This window comes from Falco rusticolus, chromosome 19 (genome assembly GCF_015220075.1).
Source record: "Falco rusticolus isolate bFalRus1 chromosome 19, bFalRus1.pri, whole genome shotgun sequence".
NCBI classification, from domain to species: domain Eukaryota; kingdom Metazoa; phylum Chordata; class Aves; order Falconiformes; family Falconidae; genus Falco; species Falco rusticolus.
In genome coordinates this window covers 468,334-485,024 of record NC_051205.1, presented here as the reverse complement: position 1 = coordinate 485,024, position 16,691 = coordinate 468,334, and the positions used below count along the sequence as shown (strand labels likewise).

At 44.1% G+C, this 16,691-nt stretch overlaps 1 protein-coding gene across 1 annotated transcript in view; it reads left to right on the top strand.

The window, feature by feature from the left end:
- Positions 1-16,691, top strand: part of POGZ (pogo transposable element derived with ZNF domain) — a 37,266-nt gene that overhangs the window by 13,670 nt on the left and 6,905 nt on the right. The window contains 9 exon segments of the mRNA XM_037411816.1: positions 9,142-9,317; positions 10,059-10,167; positions 11,116-11,295; positions 12,186-12,383; positions 13,116-13,225; positions 13,639-13,973; positions 14,707-14,861; positions 15,396-15,496; positions 16,366-16,512. Of these exon segments, the coding sequence (XP_037267713.1) occupies positions 9,142-9,317; positions 10,059-10,167; positions 11,116-11,295; positions 12,186-12,383; positions 13,116-13,225; positions 13,639-13,973; positions 14,707-14,861; positions 15,396-15,496; positions 16,366-16,512 (1,511 nt within the window).

Here is a 16,691-nt window from a genome sequence, read left to right as displayed (position 1 = left end):
AGACTTTACGGGCTGAGCAGGGAGGTGTCGGAGCAGAATTTGAGTGGGAGTCATGCTAAACCTTGCAGGGACTACAGGGAGTAGCAGCTGGTTTTCTTCCGTTCAAGAATGAATCCAGTGCCCTTACACATTAGTGGAAATTACCATTAATAGTATTACCCTCCAGGTAAGGTGTAAAATGAAGGTCCTGACTACTCAGTGTCACTCTGGTGCATCATGATGTGTTTTGCAAGAGCAGATGTGTTAAACTGGTATGTTTGGCCAAATTCCAGGGTGAATAATTCTGGCCCTTTTTGCTTTTAAAGGGTTGTCACCCTTCATTTCAGAGATAGCTTAAGCAATCTCTCCGGGTAATGTAATATACTGAAATATATAAAGTGGGGTTAGGATTCTTTGGGATTAAGGAGCTGGAAAAATACTTTTCTCAAACTCACCTGAAAGTCATTGTATCATGTAATAAAATATGATCAGACACATGAGTAATGAGGGAGGTTCTATACACTATTTGAAACAGATACTTCTGTTGGGAGTGTCTTAAAAGTATCTTGAATTCCAAATGTATTGGATATCACTATGTAATGCAGTTGTGATGAATATTTCATAGCTGTACCAATAAAAGTAAATTGAGACAGATGTTCTGAATCGATTACAAGAAATTAATAAAGGCTTGGTGATACCAGTGTGCTATAATTAGATTAACAGTTAAGAAAAACAAGTGGGGTTACTTACTGAAAAAACTAATCTTCTGATAGCAATATGTTTATCAATAAAAGATTGTGTATTCTTCTGACAGGTTCAAATATGCCCCTGTAGGGTCGGCTCTCCAAATGATTCCCAGATCCCATGAAACCAGTGGGATTTGTACAGGACTCTAATTTGGAGAGGCTTTTGTCACATCTTAAATTTGAAAGGATTGTGCAGAATCACAACAATCCACGAAACTTTCTTCTTTGTTACTTTTATTTGTTTTCCCTCAAAAATAAGGCTCGTGGTGAGCTCTGGAATGTAATCCAGAGCTCCGTTGTCTGACCTGAAAATGTAGGGAGGAAGGCTGAAAAAGAAAACAAACTTTGATGCTTTTGTTTTCCTTTCTCAGTCCCTTGCTGCATAGTCTGATGATGCCCAGCATCCTCTCAGGGCTGCGAGAGCATTAGAGGTTTAGGAGGATTCCTGCATACTGCTGTAGGCTGGGTGGAAATATATATTTATATTTTTTTTAGCATCTGTGGTACAGTTCAGAGGTACATGGAAGTATTTTCCTAATGGCTTAGTTCCTTGCAGGCTTTGGAGAAACCTTTCGCTGAAAAGCCGGTGTTCTATTTCTAGACATTAATCGCAGTACTCTGTACTAGAGGAATGAAATCATAGGCATAGCTACCTATGGTCATCACCTTTTATATGCTTATTATTTTATTCTGGTTTGCAAACAGCATTAGCGGTAGCTATCAGGGAACCTTCAGATTATACTCCGTAGCTTAAAAAGTGGAGTCAGGCAGGGTCGTTACTCAGTGTGACTTCATCTGTCACTTTCCATAGTCCTTTTTCTTTTGTGTATCTCTAGTAGTGTGTCATCTAACTGTAAATTACCGCTGTGGAAGCAACCTGATGGTGAGTGTGGTTTGTTGGGCAGGAATTGACTGCATTGGTTCAGCAGAAGATTGCTTGACCCATTGACTTCAGGACCGATGCAAACCCAAATTCTTCAGCCTACAGCATGGCCTTTTCTTTCCTGTTATAGTTGTTGAGTCCCAGCTCTTGTGACATGACTTTGACTGGCAGGGGAATCCTTTTTGGCTTGATGCCAGTGAGGATTCTGAGTGGCAAAGTGCCACAAGGACATCTGTCACCTCTTCAATCCCTGCAGTCTCCGCTGGCCCAGTAACTGAGGGTCACATCCCAGTTTAAGTTGTGACTATGTGGAACGCTCATGAAATGAGCCGTGTCTGGAGTCATCCCAGCTTTCAGCAATCTGTTTTTTATGCTCATGGCTGTCGTCTTGCATTTTGTTTTACATTAATTAAAAAGACTTACAAGCTAGGGCTGAAAAGGACCCATTAAATCTGTCCATTCTCCCAGCGTAAGGTTTTGTTTTCGTTTGTAATTCACTTACGAGCAAGCCTGGAGACTTAAAATTTATCCTTTTCTTAAACAACGGCATCCCTGTTGGTAAATATCTAACTTTCAGGACTGTGTCAACAGACACAGGCTTGAATTCCTTGTGAGGTGTATTGTACCGGTTCTCCTTTGAATGAACAGAGCAGAAGTGCGTCCTGGGCTGGATAGAAATGACCCCATGTCCAAAAATCAAGAAACAAAATTTCCAAACTAAAGGTGGAAATACCTTTTAGCTTCTCTTTTTCTATCTTTCAGCTGGATCCAATTTTTTCCCTGCAGATTAGTTTTAAAATGTCTTGAATTACTGGGACGTAAAAGGAAAAATTATTGGAAGCTAAATATATTTGAAGTGACGCTCGGCCTAATTTTTTCTTTCCTTCGAATGCTCTTAGCTGTACCTGTATCCCACTCAAGCCAGTTCTTTCTTATGTTACATAGACATGCATAGCTAGCTGGTGTAACGTGTCCGTCCATTTCTGCAGAGTCCCCGTATCCAAGAAAGCACTGTTGTTGTTGACAAGAAAATGAGATGGGTGCCACGCGGCACATCAGCCTGACAGCTTGACTCCTTTTTAATAATTCCACCATCAGATAAAAATATAACTTACATTCCTGCAATTCCTTTTACCACAAGAATCACAAAGTGCTTTTTGTCCTGAAAATACAGAAACTATAGAAGAAAAATACCGTGCTTATATTTAGAATGCAGCAATTGCGTAATGGTATACGGTTAAGGCAGGCTGGGATGGGAAGTGACAAAACTTAGTCTAGTTTAAATTACTGCTTGCATCAGTGTGATGGGATGCTTGCAGTGCATGCTTGCTCTGTGTACTGCCCTGTGATCCCTCTCTGCCCTAAACTGTATATAACATACAGTGTAATTTCTGTCTCTAACACTTGTTGACAAAAATTACATGTTTGTTTGCATCAAGCTCTGCTAGCCTGTCATCTAGGGAGTGCGTAATGGCAGAAGCTTCTCTTAGCTTTGCTCCCTGTGCTTCCCGTGTCTTGAAGTATATGTGTTGGAGCAGTGCTCAACCTGCCATACTTTCTGGAAATGGATACAGAGAGCACAGGAGCCACCTCAAGTTGCTTCTCCAAAGAATGGTGGAAGGCTCCTCAGATACCTGCAAGTGTCTGTCCCCAGGCCTCAGTAATCCCTTACATCTCGGAGCACCCTGGTGAGCTGGCTCTACTAGTTTTTCCAAATCACCTGCCGTTAAAGCCTTAAAGGTGTGTCCCTACACTGCTCCTTTTTGTCCCTCAGCCATGGGTGCCAGCTGCCAGGGCCATCAGAGAACAAATCCATCAAGGAATTGCATTGTCCCAGGCTTATTAGTTCATGCTTTGTAAGCCTGAGAGGACCTTTGTTGATGCCTAAGTGCTGAATTCAAACTCTAAAGAGACAGTGACACAGTCCTAACCACTTGGCATGGATTTTAATGTGGATTGTGTTGGTGGTAGGAGCCTTGGCACCGATGGCCCCCTTAGCAGTGGTGTGGCTGCTCTACCTTTGAGGTCCTTATCAACACCTTGGTTGTTCACAGTGCAAGTAACTTGTTGATGGGCCCATCGCTAGCATTCTTCTGTAGGAGGGTTGGCCTGTTGTGAAGCACACGCGATCTGTGTGGGGGTTTCTGGAGCATCAAAGAGGTTTTGTCAGTCCAACCTTTCCTGTGAACAGCCAGGGCATGTCTGACAAGAGTGGCTTCTCCTTTAGAGGAGAGCGTCTCAACTCTGCTTAGTTGAGAGAGAGGATAGAGAAAGTCCTCTTCTACATGTTGATGTTCTGCCTTCTTGGTAGCGTACTGGAAGTCAAGGAGGAGTCCAGGAGGGTTGCTTCATCAGCTGGCATTTAGGTCTGAACAGCCCTCCTCTGAGAAGCTAATTAAGCTATTTCCAGCAAGGTGCTTGGAAGAATCATACGCTTGAGAGGTAGGAGGAGAAGAGAGAGGAATGTGATTTGTTCTTACCCAGCAGCTGATTTCTGCCATGGTCTCCTCATTCTCCCTAGATGAAGTAGTGAGTCTATGCACATCTGTCTTGGCTAGCGAATTTAAAGTGCTCCAAGACCTGTGGAAACCTTAAAAACCTCGTTGGAAACAATCGAAGAGAAGTACTGCACGCTCCTGGGCACGCTGCTGCAGAAGGCTTGTCGTTCTCACTTATGAAAGTCTACCAAAGCCGGGCGGCAGGGGAGGGGGCAGGAAACTGGGCATACAACTGTGTCCATCCTGGCCACATTGAAAAGAACCTGCAGTTTCTGGTAAGGAATTAGAATATTTACCTATGCTTCTCCTATTATTTTGTCTAGTAATGATAGTGTTCAGGAGAGCAACGTGGCAGGAACCTGCCAAGTCCATGCTGACTGAAAAGAGTCAAAAATCATTGGACTGGTTTGACTAGAAGATTTTTGTCAGCTGATCTCTGCTTTAAAGTGGACTTAAACCCAAAGTCATCTTCTGTTTGTTAAACCAGTACAAATGTTCCCAGGTTATTTGTAAACTCCGAAGGAGAGCCAGAAGGAATTGGAAACCTGACTGTCACACTCTGTTTGAGGTTGCACAGTGGCCTTTGTACTATCCATGAGGTCGTCATAGCTTCAGTCTTCAGGATTTCTCATGGAAGTTCCAGTGGCAATGTAAGACCTCTCGTCTGCAGTCAGATTTTCAGCGATTGGCAAGGTCTCCGCTCCTTGAAAGATTTGGGGATGACTGTGCGTTCCTTGTTAGCCAAGTAAGATCCTCAAGACACTGAAGAGGAGAAAATAAACTGATGCTCTGGATTTGGGCCTTCATCAGATATTAGGTAGGATGTAAATGTTTAGAACCTGATAGAGCTATCCAAAGATTATTTTTTTCTTTTTTCTCAACTTTGTCTCTTCTTCGGTGATCACCGTATTTTTTCGTATTGTGAAGGGATTACTTCTCTGAATTTTTTTAGATTGCAAATCCAGTCTGTCTGTCCCTAGTTTTCATCCATTCCTTCTCTCTTTCCTATCCCTCTTCAGAGACCGTGCCTTATAAATTAACAGAGGCAAGAAGCATGCCCTCTTTGGTTTTTTCACTTGAGACTAGAGGCAGCATGTACAGAGTTCAGGCAGCAGTGGGTTTGTGCTCGTTGGTTTTGATCTTAAAGAAATTGGTCCAAGATAGGCTGCCAGCCTTCATGATATCTCGGCATCTCCATCCTTTGCCTCAGTTTGAGGTTATGTTTGCTGATTGACGCTTTTTTCTTTTTTCATGCTTTGGAAGTGGGAGCTGGTGTCTCTTCCCTGCTGTCTGAGGCGCTTGAAAAAGCGAGGCAAGACGCGATGCAGTGTGGGCCAGGCAGTTGTGTGGCTTGGATCTGAACCTTCTGACGTAGTCTTCCATTACCCTACTGTTTCTGCCTAGTATAATCTTCATTAAAACATTTGGATCATATACCCTGAGGACTGCCAGCCAGGCAGCATCCAGACTGTCAGTGTAAAGCATCTTCCATTAACAGAAGCTGGTTTGGCTGTGGGTCAGAACATTTTGGCACGCAGCAGGTCTTTTCCTGGATTCACACAGTTACGTAGGAAACATTTGCTGTTCGGGTACAGCAATCCTTTCCTCTAACAACATCACTGAAGCTGCTGATGGACCGGTTTGTACTCCTGAAACAACCTGAGTGTTCTGTCACTGTCGTGTCATTGTGCCGCAAGTCTGCGGTGGGAAGATTTGTGTGGGGTGTCCTGGATCACGCCTCCTTCTGTTGATTTGGAAGCTCTTTGTCCTCAAGCGTGGATTGTAGTAACAACGGGACTGAGTAGTGCAAAATGCACAAATACATGAATGAGCTAAACTTTGTGAAGAAGCATGGTATAGAGGAAGAAGGAATTGAAGTGCAAATAAGTATCCTGTTCGTTTTCTGGAGCTCAGTTTGAAATATCTGTGGCTTGATTATTTTTTTTTTTTAATGTTTTTCCCTCCTCCATGATATTTGAAAAAGTAATGCATTTTATATGTGCAGATCACTTGCTGTCTTTAGACCTGGCTGCATGTATTGTATGTGGCTGATGCAGCTGCTACAGGGGAAATTAACTGCCTCACAGTGCTGTGCTGCATGTTGATAGCACCCTGGTGTGTTGGCTGCTGCTGAGCAGCACTCACGGCATCAAGGCTGTCTCTCCCACATCCCCCCTCACCAGTAGATGGGGTGGGCAAAGTTTGGGAGGGGACACAGCCAGGACAGCTGACCCAAACTGACCAAAGGGATATTTCATGCCATATAAAACCTAAGAGAAGGGGAGCTGTGGGGGGTGGGGGGGCATTCATGTTACATATTTGTCTTCTGGGGAAATTCATGTTACGTATTTGTCTTCTGGAGCAGCCACTACACATGCTGAAGCCCTGGTTCCTAGGAAGTGGCTGGATGTTGCCTGCTGGTGGGAAGTAAATACACTTTTTGGTTTCCTTTGCTTCTGTGCATTGGCTTTTGCTTTATTAAACTGCCTTTAGCTTGACCAATGAGGTTTTTTCCATCTTATTTTCTTCCCCCTGCTGAGGGGGGGAGTGATAGAGCAGGTTGGTGGACACCAGGCATCCAGCCAAGGTCGACCCGCCACACGTCACCTGTAATAGGCACTTGGGAGATGAAGAGGTAGTGATCACCAATGGAAAAAGTAAATTTTTTGCTAAGCTGCACAATGGGATAAAAGTAACTTTTTTTCAGATGACAGTCATAACCTTACATACCAGAACATCCCTCTCTTCGATGCTGCCATCGTATTTCCATCATTTACAGTACAAGAGTTGGGAATGTACAGATGTCGCCTCATTTTCCACATAGCTTTGCTTTGCTCCCTGACCATCGGCCATCCTGTGCACAAAGTGAGGCAGATTTCTGTGGAAAAGACAGTGTCTGGCTGTAAGTTAAAGTTGGTGTTGGCAGAAGGTGTACACAGGCTGCCGTAGCCAACCTTTGCAGTTACTGCTTAGCTTGATCCACAGCACAGCCTGGAGCTAACACGCTGTGTGGGAGCAGGGAGTTATGTCCCCCCTCCAGCAGACCAGCCTCTGAAGGGGAGCGACATCAGAAGTGTTTGTTGGTAGCAAAGGTTTTGTCTATGTCCTCTAAACCAGTACCTTCACGGTTGTAGACCGCTTCATCCCATCTTTCACTAGCACATTTCTTCACAGCCTCCTCCTTCATCCTCTCTTCTGCTTCTTCTAATTCCTTCCTCATCTCAAGTGCCAACAAACATTGGCAGTAGGTGGAAGACTCTTCTGATCTGTGTTTTGCTGCAACTTCAGCCCCCGGGTTGCCACAACAGATCGGTCAGTATTCCTGGGTTTGGATTTCCTCGTTCTGTGCAAATAATTGCACGTCTGCTCTGGTTGGCAATAAGAGCTTGTGGAACTGGGAGGGCACATGGGACAAATGGGATCTTGACTGAAGGACACAGCCAACTGCTAGTGTCTGCTGGGCTGGTGCACATGGAGATGGCCAGGAGCTGATCAACGTGGATTTTCCTGGAGGTAGTTTGAGATCATGGGAGGCCCTTGGGCAGCTGTGCAGAGGAAAACGTTAAAAGAAGAAAAGGCACCAGAAGAAGCGAAGTTTGCTGTTCTTTAATGACTGAACAAGTCTTGTTCCAGTCTGCCACAAAAAAAAAAAAAAAAAAAAAAAAATTAGGGAGACCTCAGTCTGTACAGTTAGCAGTTGACAAGGCAATAGGATACCTCTTTCATCTGCAGGTAATGGAAGGCATTAGGTAAACCCTAGCAGTGGTTGTGGGAAGTTTGCGGTCAAAACTTGACCAGGCGATGTGCACCTGAGGGCAGAACCTTGTGGCAGAGTTACTGGGCAGCTGTGTCTGGAAGCACCAGGTCCACAGTAGATGTACACAGTGAAAATCCGTCGGGGAAATCCCTCTGGGTGTAGTGGTGGGCAGCACCAGCCTTGGAACTCCCTGGCAGCTAGGCACAGTTGCAAGGAATCAGGTTACTGGTGCGCAGCATGAAGTGCAAGTTATTGTCAAACAAGCAAGCACTATGTAAAATCCATTAGTATAAAACCTCATGAAGATGTTTTAAGCTGAGTGGGTTTACTTGCAAATGCAGCTGGCTCCCAGCACCTGCACAGACAGCGGGTCTCGGCTGACGTGGTGTCTCGCTAAGCTGCGGTAACGGAGTTGTTTGCAATTATGCGACCATGCTCTCACACCAAAGGACTTGTGTGGAGTATTCCATGTATCGGGTGATGTTAAGGATGTTGGTTTTAGCAGATAAAACTACTGTCTTTTCCTCGTCTTAATTTTTTTTTTCAAGCAGGGCGTTTCACTTTTGAATCAGGAGAATAAGCCCTTTGAACCGCTGTAAGATACTGTTATAACGCAGGCATCGTGAATTTGGTGTGATCCAGATGTTTTGAATCTGGTGGGGGTTTTTTCTCCTCCTTTTGTTGAAGTTTGTCTGCTTCTTCAAAGGTTCAGTCCCATAGTCCTCTTTTCTATCCAAGGATGTTGAAGATAACTTCAGGTTACTTTAGAATTCTTGTGACCTCCTGGTTAACTGAAGCCCTCGGCAGACTCTGGTGTCCCCAGTGGTCTGGTTGTCGATGTTGTTCAGAAACTTCCAGTGTTGCTCTACTTCTGGTGCGTTTCCTATGCCAGGGGTTGTACTGGTTCAGCATAGGTTTTCCCAGTATCTGCCAGCAGGTGAATTTTTACTTAATGAGACTAGAAAAAATATTTTCTTTAGCTGCTGTAGTTGTGTTCAAAGGGCACGTAGGAGCCAGAATAATCAGTCTCTGAGGTTGCTCAAGGCTAAGGCATTTGCACGCTTAGTTCCTAGGCAGCTTGGAAAATCCTAGCCTAAATGTGAATGTTCAAACAATGTATAGAAGGGTTGGATATTGTAGCAGGTTTAGTTTTAAAACATGCTCTGGAAAACTCATTCAAATTCTGAAAACTAAAATTGCCAGCTGAGCGTGTGTGAGAAGCAGCAGCCTTTTTACCTGACAGATGTGACTTTTGCTATGTTTCTGTTTTTGTTCCAGCTGGCAATCCTCTTGTTCAGCAAAGTGGACAGCCGCTAATCCTTACCCAGAACCCGACCTCAGGTCTGGGCACAATGGTAACTCAGCCAGTATTACGACCTGTGCAGATCATGCAGAATGCCAATCACGTCACAAATTCTCCAGTGACCAGCCAGCCCATCTTCATAACAACCCAGGTGAGTGCCCTTGCAGCTAGGGCAGCTGAGACAGAAGGGCTAGCGCACTCATCCCTGCAAGACTCTTCTCTGTTAGGAAATAATTAGATGCTTGTTTTAGTTTTTCTTGTGCACTTCAGTGGATTGAGCTGAAATCTGTTGGGGTTTTGGTTTTTAATTTATGTAGATCTAGAACTGGCTTTGTTTGGAAATAGCTTGTGTTCCTAGTCACTTGGCAGTTGAATCTCACTTGAGAAAATTGGCCACATTCCACACCCCAGCAGGTCCCGTGGAGCTAGCACAGGTCTAACAGGGCTTCATGCTGGCTCCCACTGGTAGCCTCACCAGTAGGGCCAGGCTCCTGCTGCGGGTGGGTCTGTCTGCGCTGCGTGACTTTGACGTTGCTGAATATTGAAATACTTTGGTTTATTTTCCAGGGGAACCTGCAGGTAATTTTTTTATTAAATGTCCGCTGGCTTTTTTGCATGTTTGCTGAGACCTGGGAGATCTCTGTAGGTGCTTAGGGAAGGAGCGGTTGAGAACGGGGGCTGCATATCAGAGTGTGGAATATTGGGAAGCACCCCTAGGGTAGGGTGAGGTGCTGGCCCAGGGTGTGTGGCCTCACAGTTCAAATGATCTATAGATGATAGTAGTGTTGGGGTGGGGTTTTTTTTGTTTGTTTATTTGATTTTTGGGGTAGAAAGCTCATGTTGAAAGTGCTTCAGGTTTGCCTGGTATGGTAACGGTACTGTTTGACCGCAGGGATTTCCCGTGAGGAATGTCCGGCCTGTACAAAACACAATGAACCAAGTTGGAATTGTTCTGAACGTACAGCAAGGTCAGACAGTTAGACCCATCACCCTCGTCCCAGGTAAGGACTGGAACAAGCTAAAGCCACTGTCATGTTCCTTTTTAGAGTCCCAAGAGTTGGAGAAAAAAAAAATTATATTTGAAACCTGTATTTCACCTGCCTATCTAGTAGCTCTGAAGAAGGGGGGTTCAGCTCTGTAGTAGGTGAGATTTGTCCATATTTGTGGCTGTAATTCTGGTAATCATTTTGCAGCAGAGAGTAAGCCCTTTGATGGTAGTAACAAACCACTTTGCAGAGTAGGGGACTCCCAGCTGAAAGGAATGTCTGTCTCTTGGAGCTTCATATGATCTAGCCTCTTCAGAAAGCCTCAGCAAAGTTAATTCCAAAGTCCCAGCCCATGACCACCCCTCCCCTCTTCCTTCCTTTCAAAGTCTCCCCATGTTAGTGCTGGGAAACTGCCTGGGAACTGAGCCTCACACTGGGCATGATTTTTCTAGCACCTATTTCTGGTACGGGGTCCTGTCGTGCACCGTCAGGAAGACCAAGAACTCTTGTGTCACCAGGTGCCTGCTTTATAACAAAGCAACCATGCTAGTGATGAGCCACCTTTCACTCTCCCCAGAACACATCTCCAAAGCCTCGTATCACAAACTGATCTGCAACTGTAGGATCACCCTTGTCCTGCCGTAAGAGGCCTTCCACGGGGTTCCTTTGGGCCTAGTGACCAGGACTATGAGCCCTGTGAAACTTGGTGGGATTTATGCTTGTAAGCTACTGGGGCCTTATGGAAAATTCCATCTAAATACAGTCTTCACTCTCTCTGCATCCGTGTTCGGTTTTAGTCTGCTTGGGAAGTGAAATTCAGGTGCTGAAGTCAAAGCTTCCACTGAAATGCTGGGAATTTTGGGAGCTCAGCAGTGTCGGAAAACAGGTTGCCCTCAGTTATTACTGTGCAAGGAAGGGAGCTCAATTACTTAATCTACCTTGTTTTTCCATTCGTTTTTGAAGCCCCAGGTACCCAGTTTGTTAAACCGGCAGTTGGCGTTCCTCAGGTGTTCTCTCAAATGGCCCAGGTGAGACCAGGTACAACCATGCCGGTCCGACCCACCACCAACACTTTCACTACGGTCATTCCGGCCACGCTTACCATCAGGAGCACTGTACCACAGTCCCAGGCACAACAGCAAAGTAAGTCCACTCCCAGCACCTCCACAACTCCTACTGCATCGCAGCCAACAACACTGGGACAGTTAACTGTGCAGCAGCCAGGGCAGTCCAGTCAAGCTACTAACCCCAAATTAGGTAAGAATTGCCATGGAAAAGCAAGGGGACTCGAGTCTGTAACACTGTCTATAATTTGATCTTCAAACGTATGGCCTAGCAGCTAAAAGGCAGAAGTGGAGTTGGAACTCCTGGGTGCTTTTTTTTGCCTCTGCCACTGACTCACACTTCATCTCTCTTACCTGGAAAATGAGGCTAGTCCGGTTTGGTTTGAGAACTAGTTAAATTCTGCTTTGTAGAATGTTCTGACACCATCAATTAGAAATCCCCAAAAGTGAAAAATACTATTTGTAAATCACTTGTATTGTTTGAAACGTGAAGTTAAGTAGATGACGAACACAAACTAACAGTGTTGCCTTTTTATTTTTTTGTTGGCTGAATTCATGAGTGAAATGATGGCTCAAGAATAGTGACAAGCAATTTAAAAAGGGGAAAAAAAATACTTCACACAGCAAGTAGTCAGGTTATTTTTAGCTTTAAGTGACCATAATCATATACAGCTGCATTTAGAAAAGAAATACAAATGATTTTTGTGACCATCAGTGTCCTGTTTAGTTCATTGTGGCACTTGGCTCGGTATCTTGGAGTGTGATCTGGAAAGGGCAGGGAAGTTTACTTTCCCGGTCTTGCCAGCCTTCGCATTACTGGGCAGGATAATTGATGGCTTAGTAACCTTTGGTGAAGACTCAAGGTAGAAGAGCAAGAGCCAAGACCTACTAGATGGGGGTGGGATTCACACTGGATCAGATCTTACTGATTCCTTACTAGTGTTCTGGTGTTACCCGTTCCCTCGGCAGTGAGCATCGCAAGCTTTGTGACCGTAAAGAGACCTGGAGTGACCGGTGAGAACAGCAATGAGGTTGCTAAACTAGTGAATACCCTGAACACCATTCCTTCGTTAGGACAGAGCCCTGGCCCGCTGGTGGTTTCCAACAGCAGCCCTGTGCACGGTTCCCAGAGATCTAGTGTTTCAGAGTCGTCGTCGTCATCAAAAGGTACGGGCAGTGGCAGCTGTCCTCACTCAGTTGGTTCTGCTGAGAATGCAGAAGTTTTATTTTCTGGCGTGAAAAAAAAATGCTAACCTGCAACTGCTGGGATTTCCTAATAGGGATAACACTTGAAGAGCTTTGCTGTTAATTTCTTCATCTTTATCCGTACACTTTTAACCAGTGATTATATTTTGTTTGTGATTACTTCTTTGCATACGTTATTTTGCATTCAAAATTACTGGTGTGAGTTCTGCCATGTTGAGGATACACACACCTGAAATAATCTACACAAGGAGACAAAAGAATAAAATCTTTGCTTCTTTTCTTGCAAAAAATCACCTTCCTAAGGTGTTTGAGAAGTAGAGAAGTTGATTTAAGGTACATTTAATGTCATCTGTATATTCTGAGTTTCTTACTACAGCTGGAGGAGATTGGAGTCTGATGGAGAACCAAAGCATGCTATTAAAGAAAAAGGGCAGATGAGTTCAGCTCATTTATTTATTAAGTCTGATTTTGAGGCACTCCTATTCTTACTCTAGGTACTGCGGGGTATGTTTTGTCACACAGATTGTCAGAAGTTTGCATACTTTTGCCTTTTTCATGCCTCTTCCAGGCTAGTTAGCAGTTAAAAGTACGGCTCTTTCAAGTATTTCAGTATGCCAGAAAGGTTGCCTAGATTAGAAATGAAGCGTAAAGATTCTGTTTTTCTTGGTTTGTTTTGTGTTTTTCCTGTTACAGTCAGTTCTTCTCCTATTCCCACGTTTGATTTGCAAGATGGTGGCAGGAAGGTCTGCCCAAGATGTGACGCTCAGTTTCGAGTCACTGAAGCTTTAAGAGGGCATATGTGTGTAAGTAACCTTCCTAGGATGGGTGGTTAATGGATAATTGCTCGCGATTGCGGAGTGCAAGGAAGAGTTCTTCTCCCTAGATCAGGGGCTGCTGCGAAAAGGAAGGGTAGGGCTAGGAGAAGGTGAGAGGCAAAGGAGAGGCCTCTGAAAGACCACCTAGAGCATTCCTCGCTGGAAGTAGGCGGGACCTGTTTGATGTCCTGTTGGGGCCAGGAGATGACTTTATTTTCTAATCTTACGTATCAGTAAACAAAATGGGAAATCAGATATTGACTCCGCTTTACTCTCTCCTCAAGAGTTCCCTTTCCTTTAATGGTGGTTAGTCTGTATCAGTTTAATAGTCTCTATAGTTCTTCCTAGATAGTTTAACGTGTGTGGTGGTTTTGTCTTTTGTTTTTCTTTTTTCCTTTTAGTACTGCTGCCCTGAAATGGTTGAATTCCTCAAGAAAAGAAAATCTCTAGAATCTGAACCAAATATTCAGTCTGCAAAGCCTCCGTCTCCAGAAAAAACTACAGCTGTTGCTTCACCACCCTCTTCTACTCCTATCCCTGCACTGTCCCCACCTGCTAAAGCTCCAGAGCCAAGTGAAAACGCAGTTGACTCATCCCAAAGCAAGCTCATCATGTTAGTAGATGATTTCTACTACGGCAGAGATGGTGGCAAAGTGAGCCAGCTACTGAACTTCCCCAAGGTCCCAACTTCCTTCAGGTGTCCACACTGCACCAAGAGGCTAAAGAACAACATACGGTAAGGCAATTGTGCCGCAAAAACAGTCTGCAGTGTTCTGACTACCTCTGATCTGCAGGAGGCAAAACGAGTCGTAAGCATCGGTTTCTCAGGCCCGGCAACTTTCCCGTATTGTAGCTTAAGACCAGAACTGAAGCACAAAAGGGAGAGATTTGCCTGTTGTCACACAGTTCAGTCAGGGCAAAAGTTGCAAGAAGATTGCGTGGTTAGAATAATCACATTTGTATTCTTTTTGGTTTTGTTGAGAATTTGAATTCTCAAAAAAATGAGAAGTCTCATTTGCTCTACTAGTCTTAGTAGATAATAGGAAGTAATTGTTCTTGAGCTGCTCCTCTCATCTTTATTCAGTGCTTTTTTAACAGAGGGAGAAAATATTTTTATGAAATAGTGTATTCTTCTGAGCAAGCCACTGTGGTGTTCTATTGTGATAACTGGACTACTGGTTTTTCTTCTAAGTTGAAATGTTTTGTCATTGTCAGATGAATGCCAGGCTGGGGTCAGAAGGGCTCCAAAGCAAGTAGTACAGCCTCTGTACTGCAAATTCCCCTGGAGTTAGGGGAGTGGGAAGCTGGTGGATATAAGGAGACTTCATTGGGTTTTGATGGGAAGAGCAAGAAGAAGCATCTTAGTGCATTTAAAAAAAAAATCTGGTGTAGCATTCACAGTGTTTTCAGGGTTACAGGTGCAAAATGTATGGATTTCTCTTCACACGCTTTCTCTTCACCTCCCTAAGATTTATGAATCACATGAAGCACCACGTTGAACTGGATCAGCAGAATGGAGAGGTAGATGTCCACACCATCTGTCAGCATTGTTACAGACAGTTCCTTACTCCGTTCCAGCTACAGTGTCACTTGGAGAATGTCCATAGTCCCTATGAGTCAACAAGTAAGTTGATTTTGCTGTTGTTTAGGTTTAAGAGGGTTTCTGTCTTCGCTGTCGTCATTTAGGTTTTTAGAGGGTTTCTGTCTTGTATTAACTGCAGAGCTGTTGGGAAAGGAGTGTCCATTCTGCCTTGCCCCTTGGTGCGTTTATTTTGTAGGCCACCAGAAAAATCCATCTAGGTTACATTTCTGGAAACTTACTGTCAAGAGTATTTTAAAGATTTAGTTCAATAATAATGTCATATAATTATATACATAATAAAATATTATCAGTAGATTGACATCTGGTTTAAAATCACTTGGAAGTTTCCTCGTTAGGACATCTTGTTGTACCCACTGTTTTGTTTAAGAGACTTTTTGCTGCTTTTTGGAAACCTCTTGGAATATATTTTGTTGTCTAACCAGTTCAGAGAATTCAGAGCTAGTTTTTTTGGGTGAGTAGGTGTTTGGTTTGTTTTAAGGGACAGTTGTTACCAAAGCAACTTGTAATGGTGTTTTTAGTCCCCCAGCTTCTATGTGCTTTTTCTTTCTTTTGCAGCAAAGTGCAAGATTTGCGAATGGGCATTTGAGAGTGAGCCAATGTTCCTGCAGCACATGAAGGACACTCACAAGCCTGGGGAGATGCCCTATGTTTGTCAGGTATTAAAAGTGGTTTAGGAGCTGGACTGCACAAGTGCATACTAGAGAGTAAGAGGGTATCCAGCACTTTTCAGCAAAGCGTGTGGCTCATAGAGGTCTAAAACAGACTTGGGCCATAGAACAGCACTGTGGAGCCCATAGTTTCTTCTTTTTTTCCAGGTGTGGACTTGGAGAAGTCCAGTGGCTGTTAGGGCAGCACAAGTAGCTGAATGTTTGCTGCTAGTTCCCAGCACTCTGGCACTGGACCAGCTTGATGGACATTTGTTTAGTCCCAGGGCCTGCAGGCGAATTGCTGTGCCATTAAGAGAAGTTGTCACTGTGGAGCAAACGAGAATTATGTTGCTTGTGCAATACCTTTTCTTGACACTGTTACAGGAGATTTGTGCTTGCACCCTTTCTGAATATGTCATCTCCACCCAGGGGTCCTAACACTGTCCCTCCAAAAAGAAAAGACAGAGAAGAACTTGTAAATCCGTTTTCACATAACATGTTTGTTCCAAATTGTGCATTTTGCTTAGACCCTGAAGGAACTGCTCTTCAATCTATTCCGACTGCTTTGCCTTGACTGTCTCTCTCTTTACGTTTTTTTTTTCTTACTTTCTTGGATCTGGAGCTTGAGTTGTCACTGCTTCCTCTTTATACAAGTAGTTCAAATCTGTTTCTCCAAACTACTCTGAATATATGCTGCTTGATTTGGTATCTTACAGTCGGAATAAGCTATCAGGTTCTTCAGGACCTGGTTCCTAAACTCCACTAATAATATCTTTGAGGATCTGGGCACTGCTGTTAAGACCTCTGTGTTGCAGTGGTGGATGTGAGAGAGATTCCTACGTTCTTTCACTGTTAGTTGTTTCCGTCCACTCCTGTAGGTCTGTCAGTATCGTTCCTCACTCTATTCTGAAGTGGATAGCCATTTCCGAATGATCCACGAAGACACGCGGCACCTGCTCTGCCCTTACTGTCTCAAAGTCTTTAAGAACGGCAACGCTTTCCAGCAGCACTTCATGAGGCATCAGGTACTATGTCAGGGCTGTAGTCTGTCTGTTTGAGGGGGTTCGCTCCCCACAGAGATTCAGCAGGTAGTAAGCACGTGATTAGTCGAGCGTTCACTTGGAATAAAATCAAAAAGAAAGAAAACTGGTTGAAAGAGCAGGTTTTAGTAGATGCTGTATTCACTCCACAACAGATGCGGTTT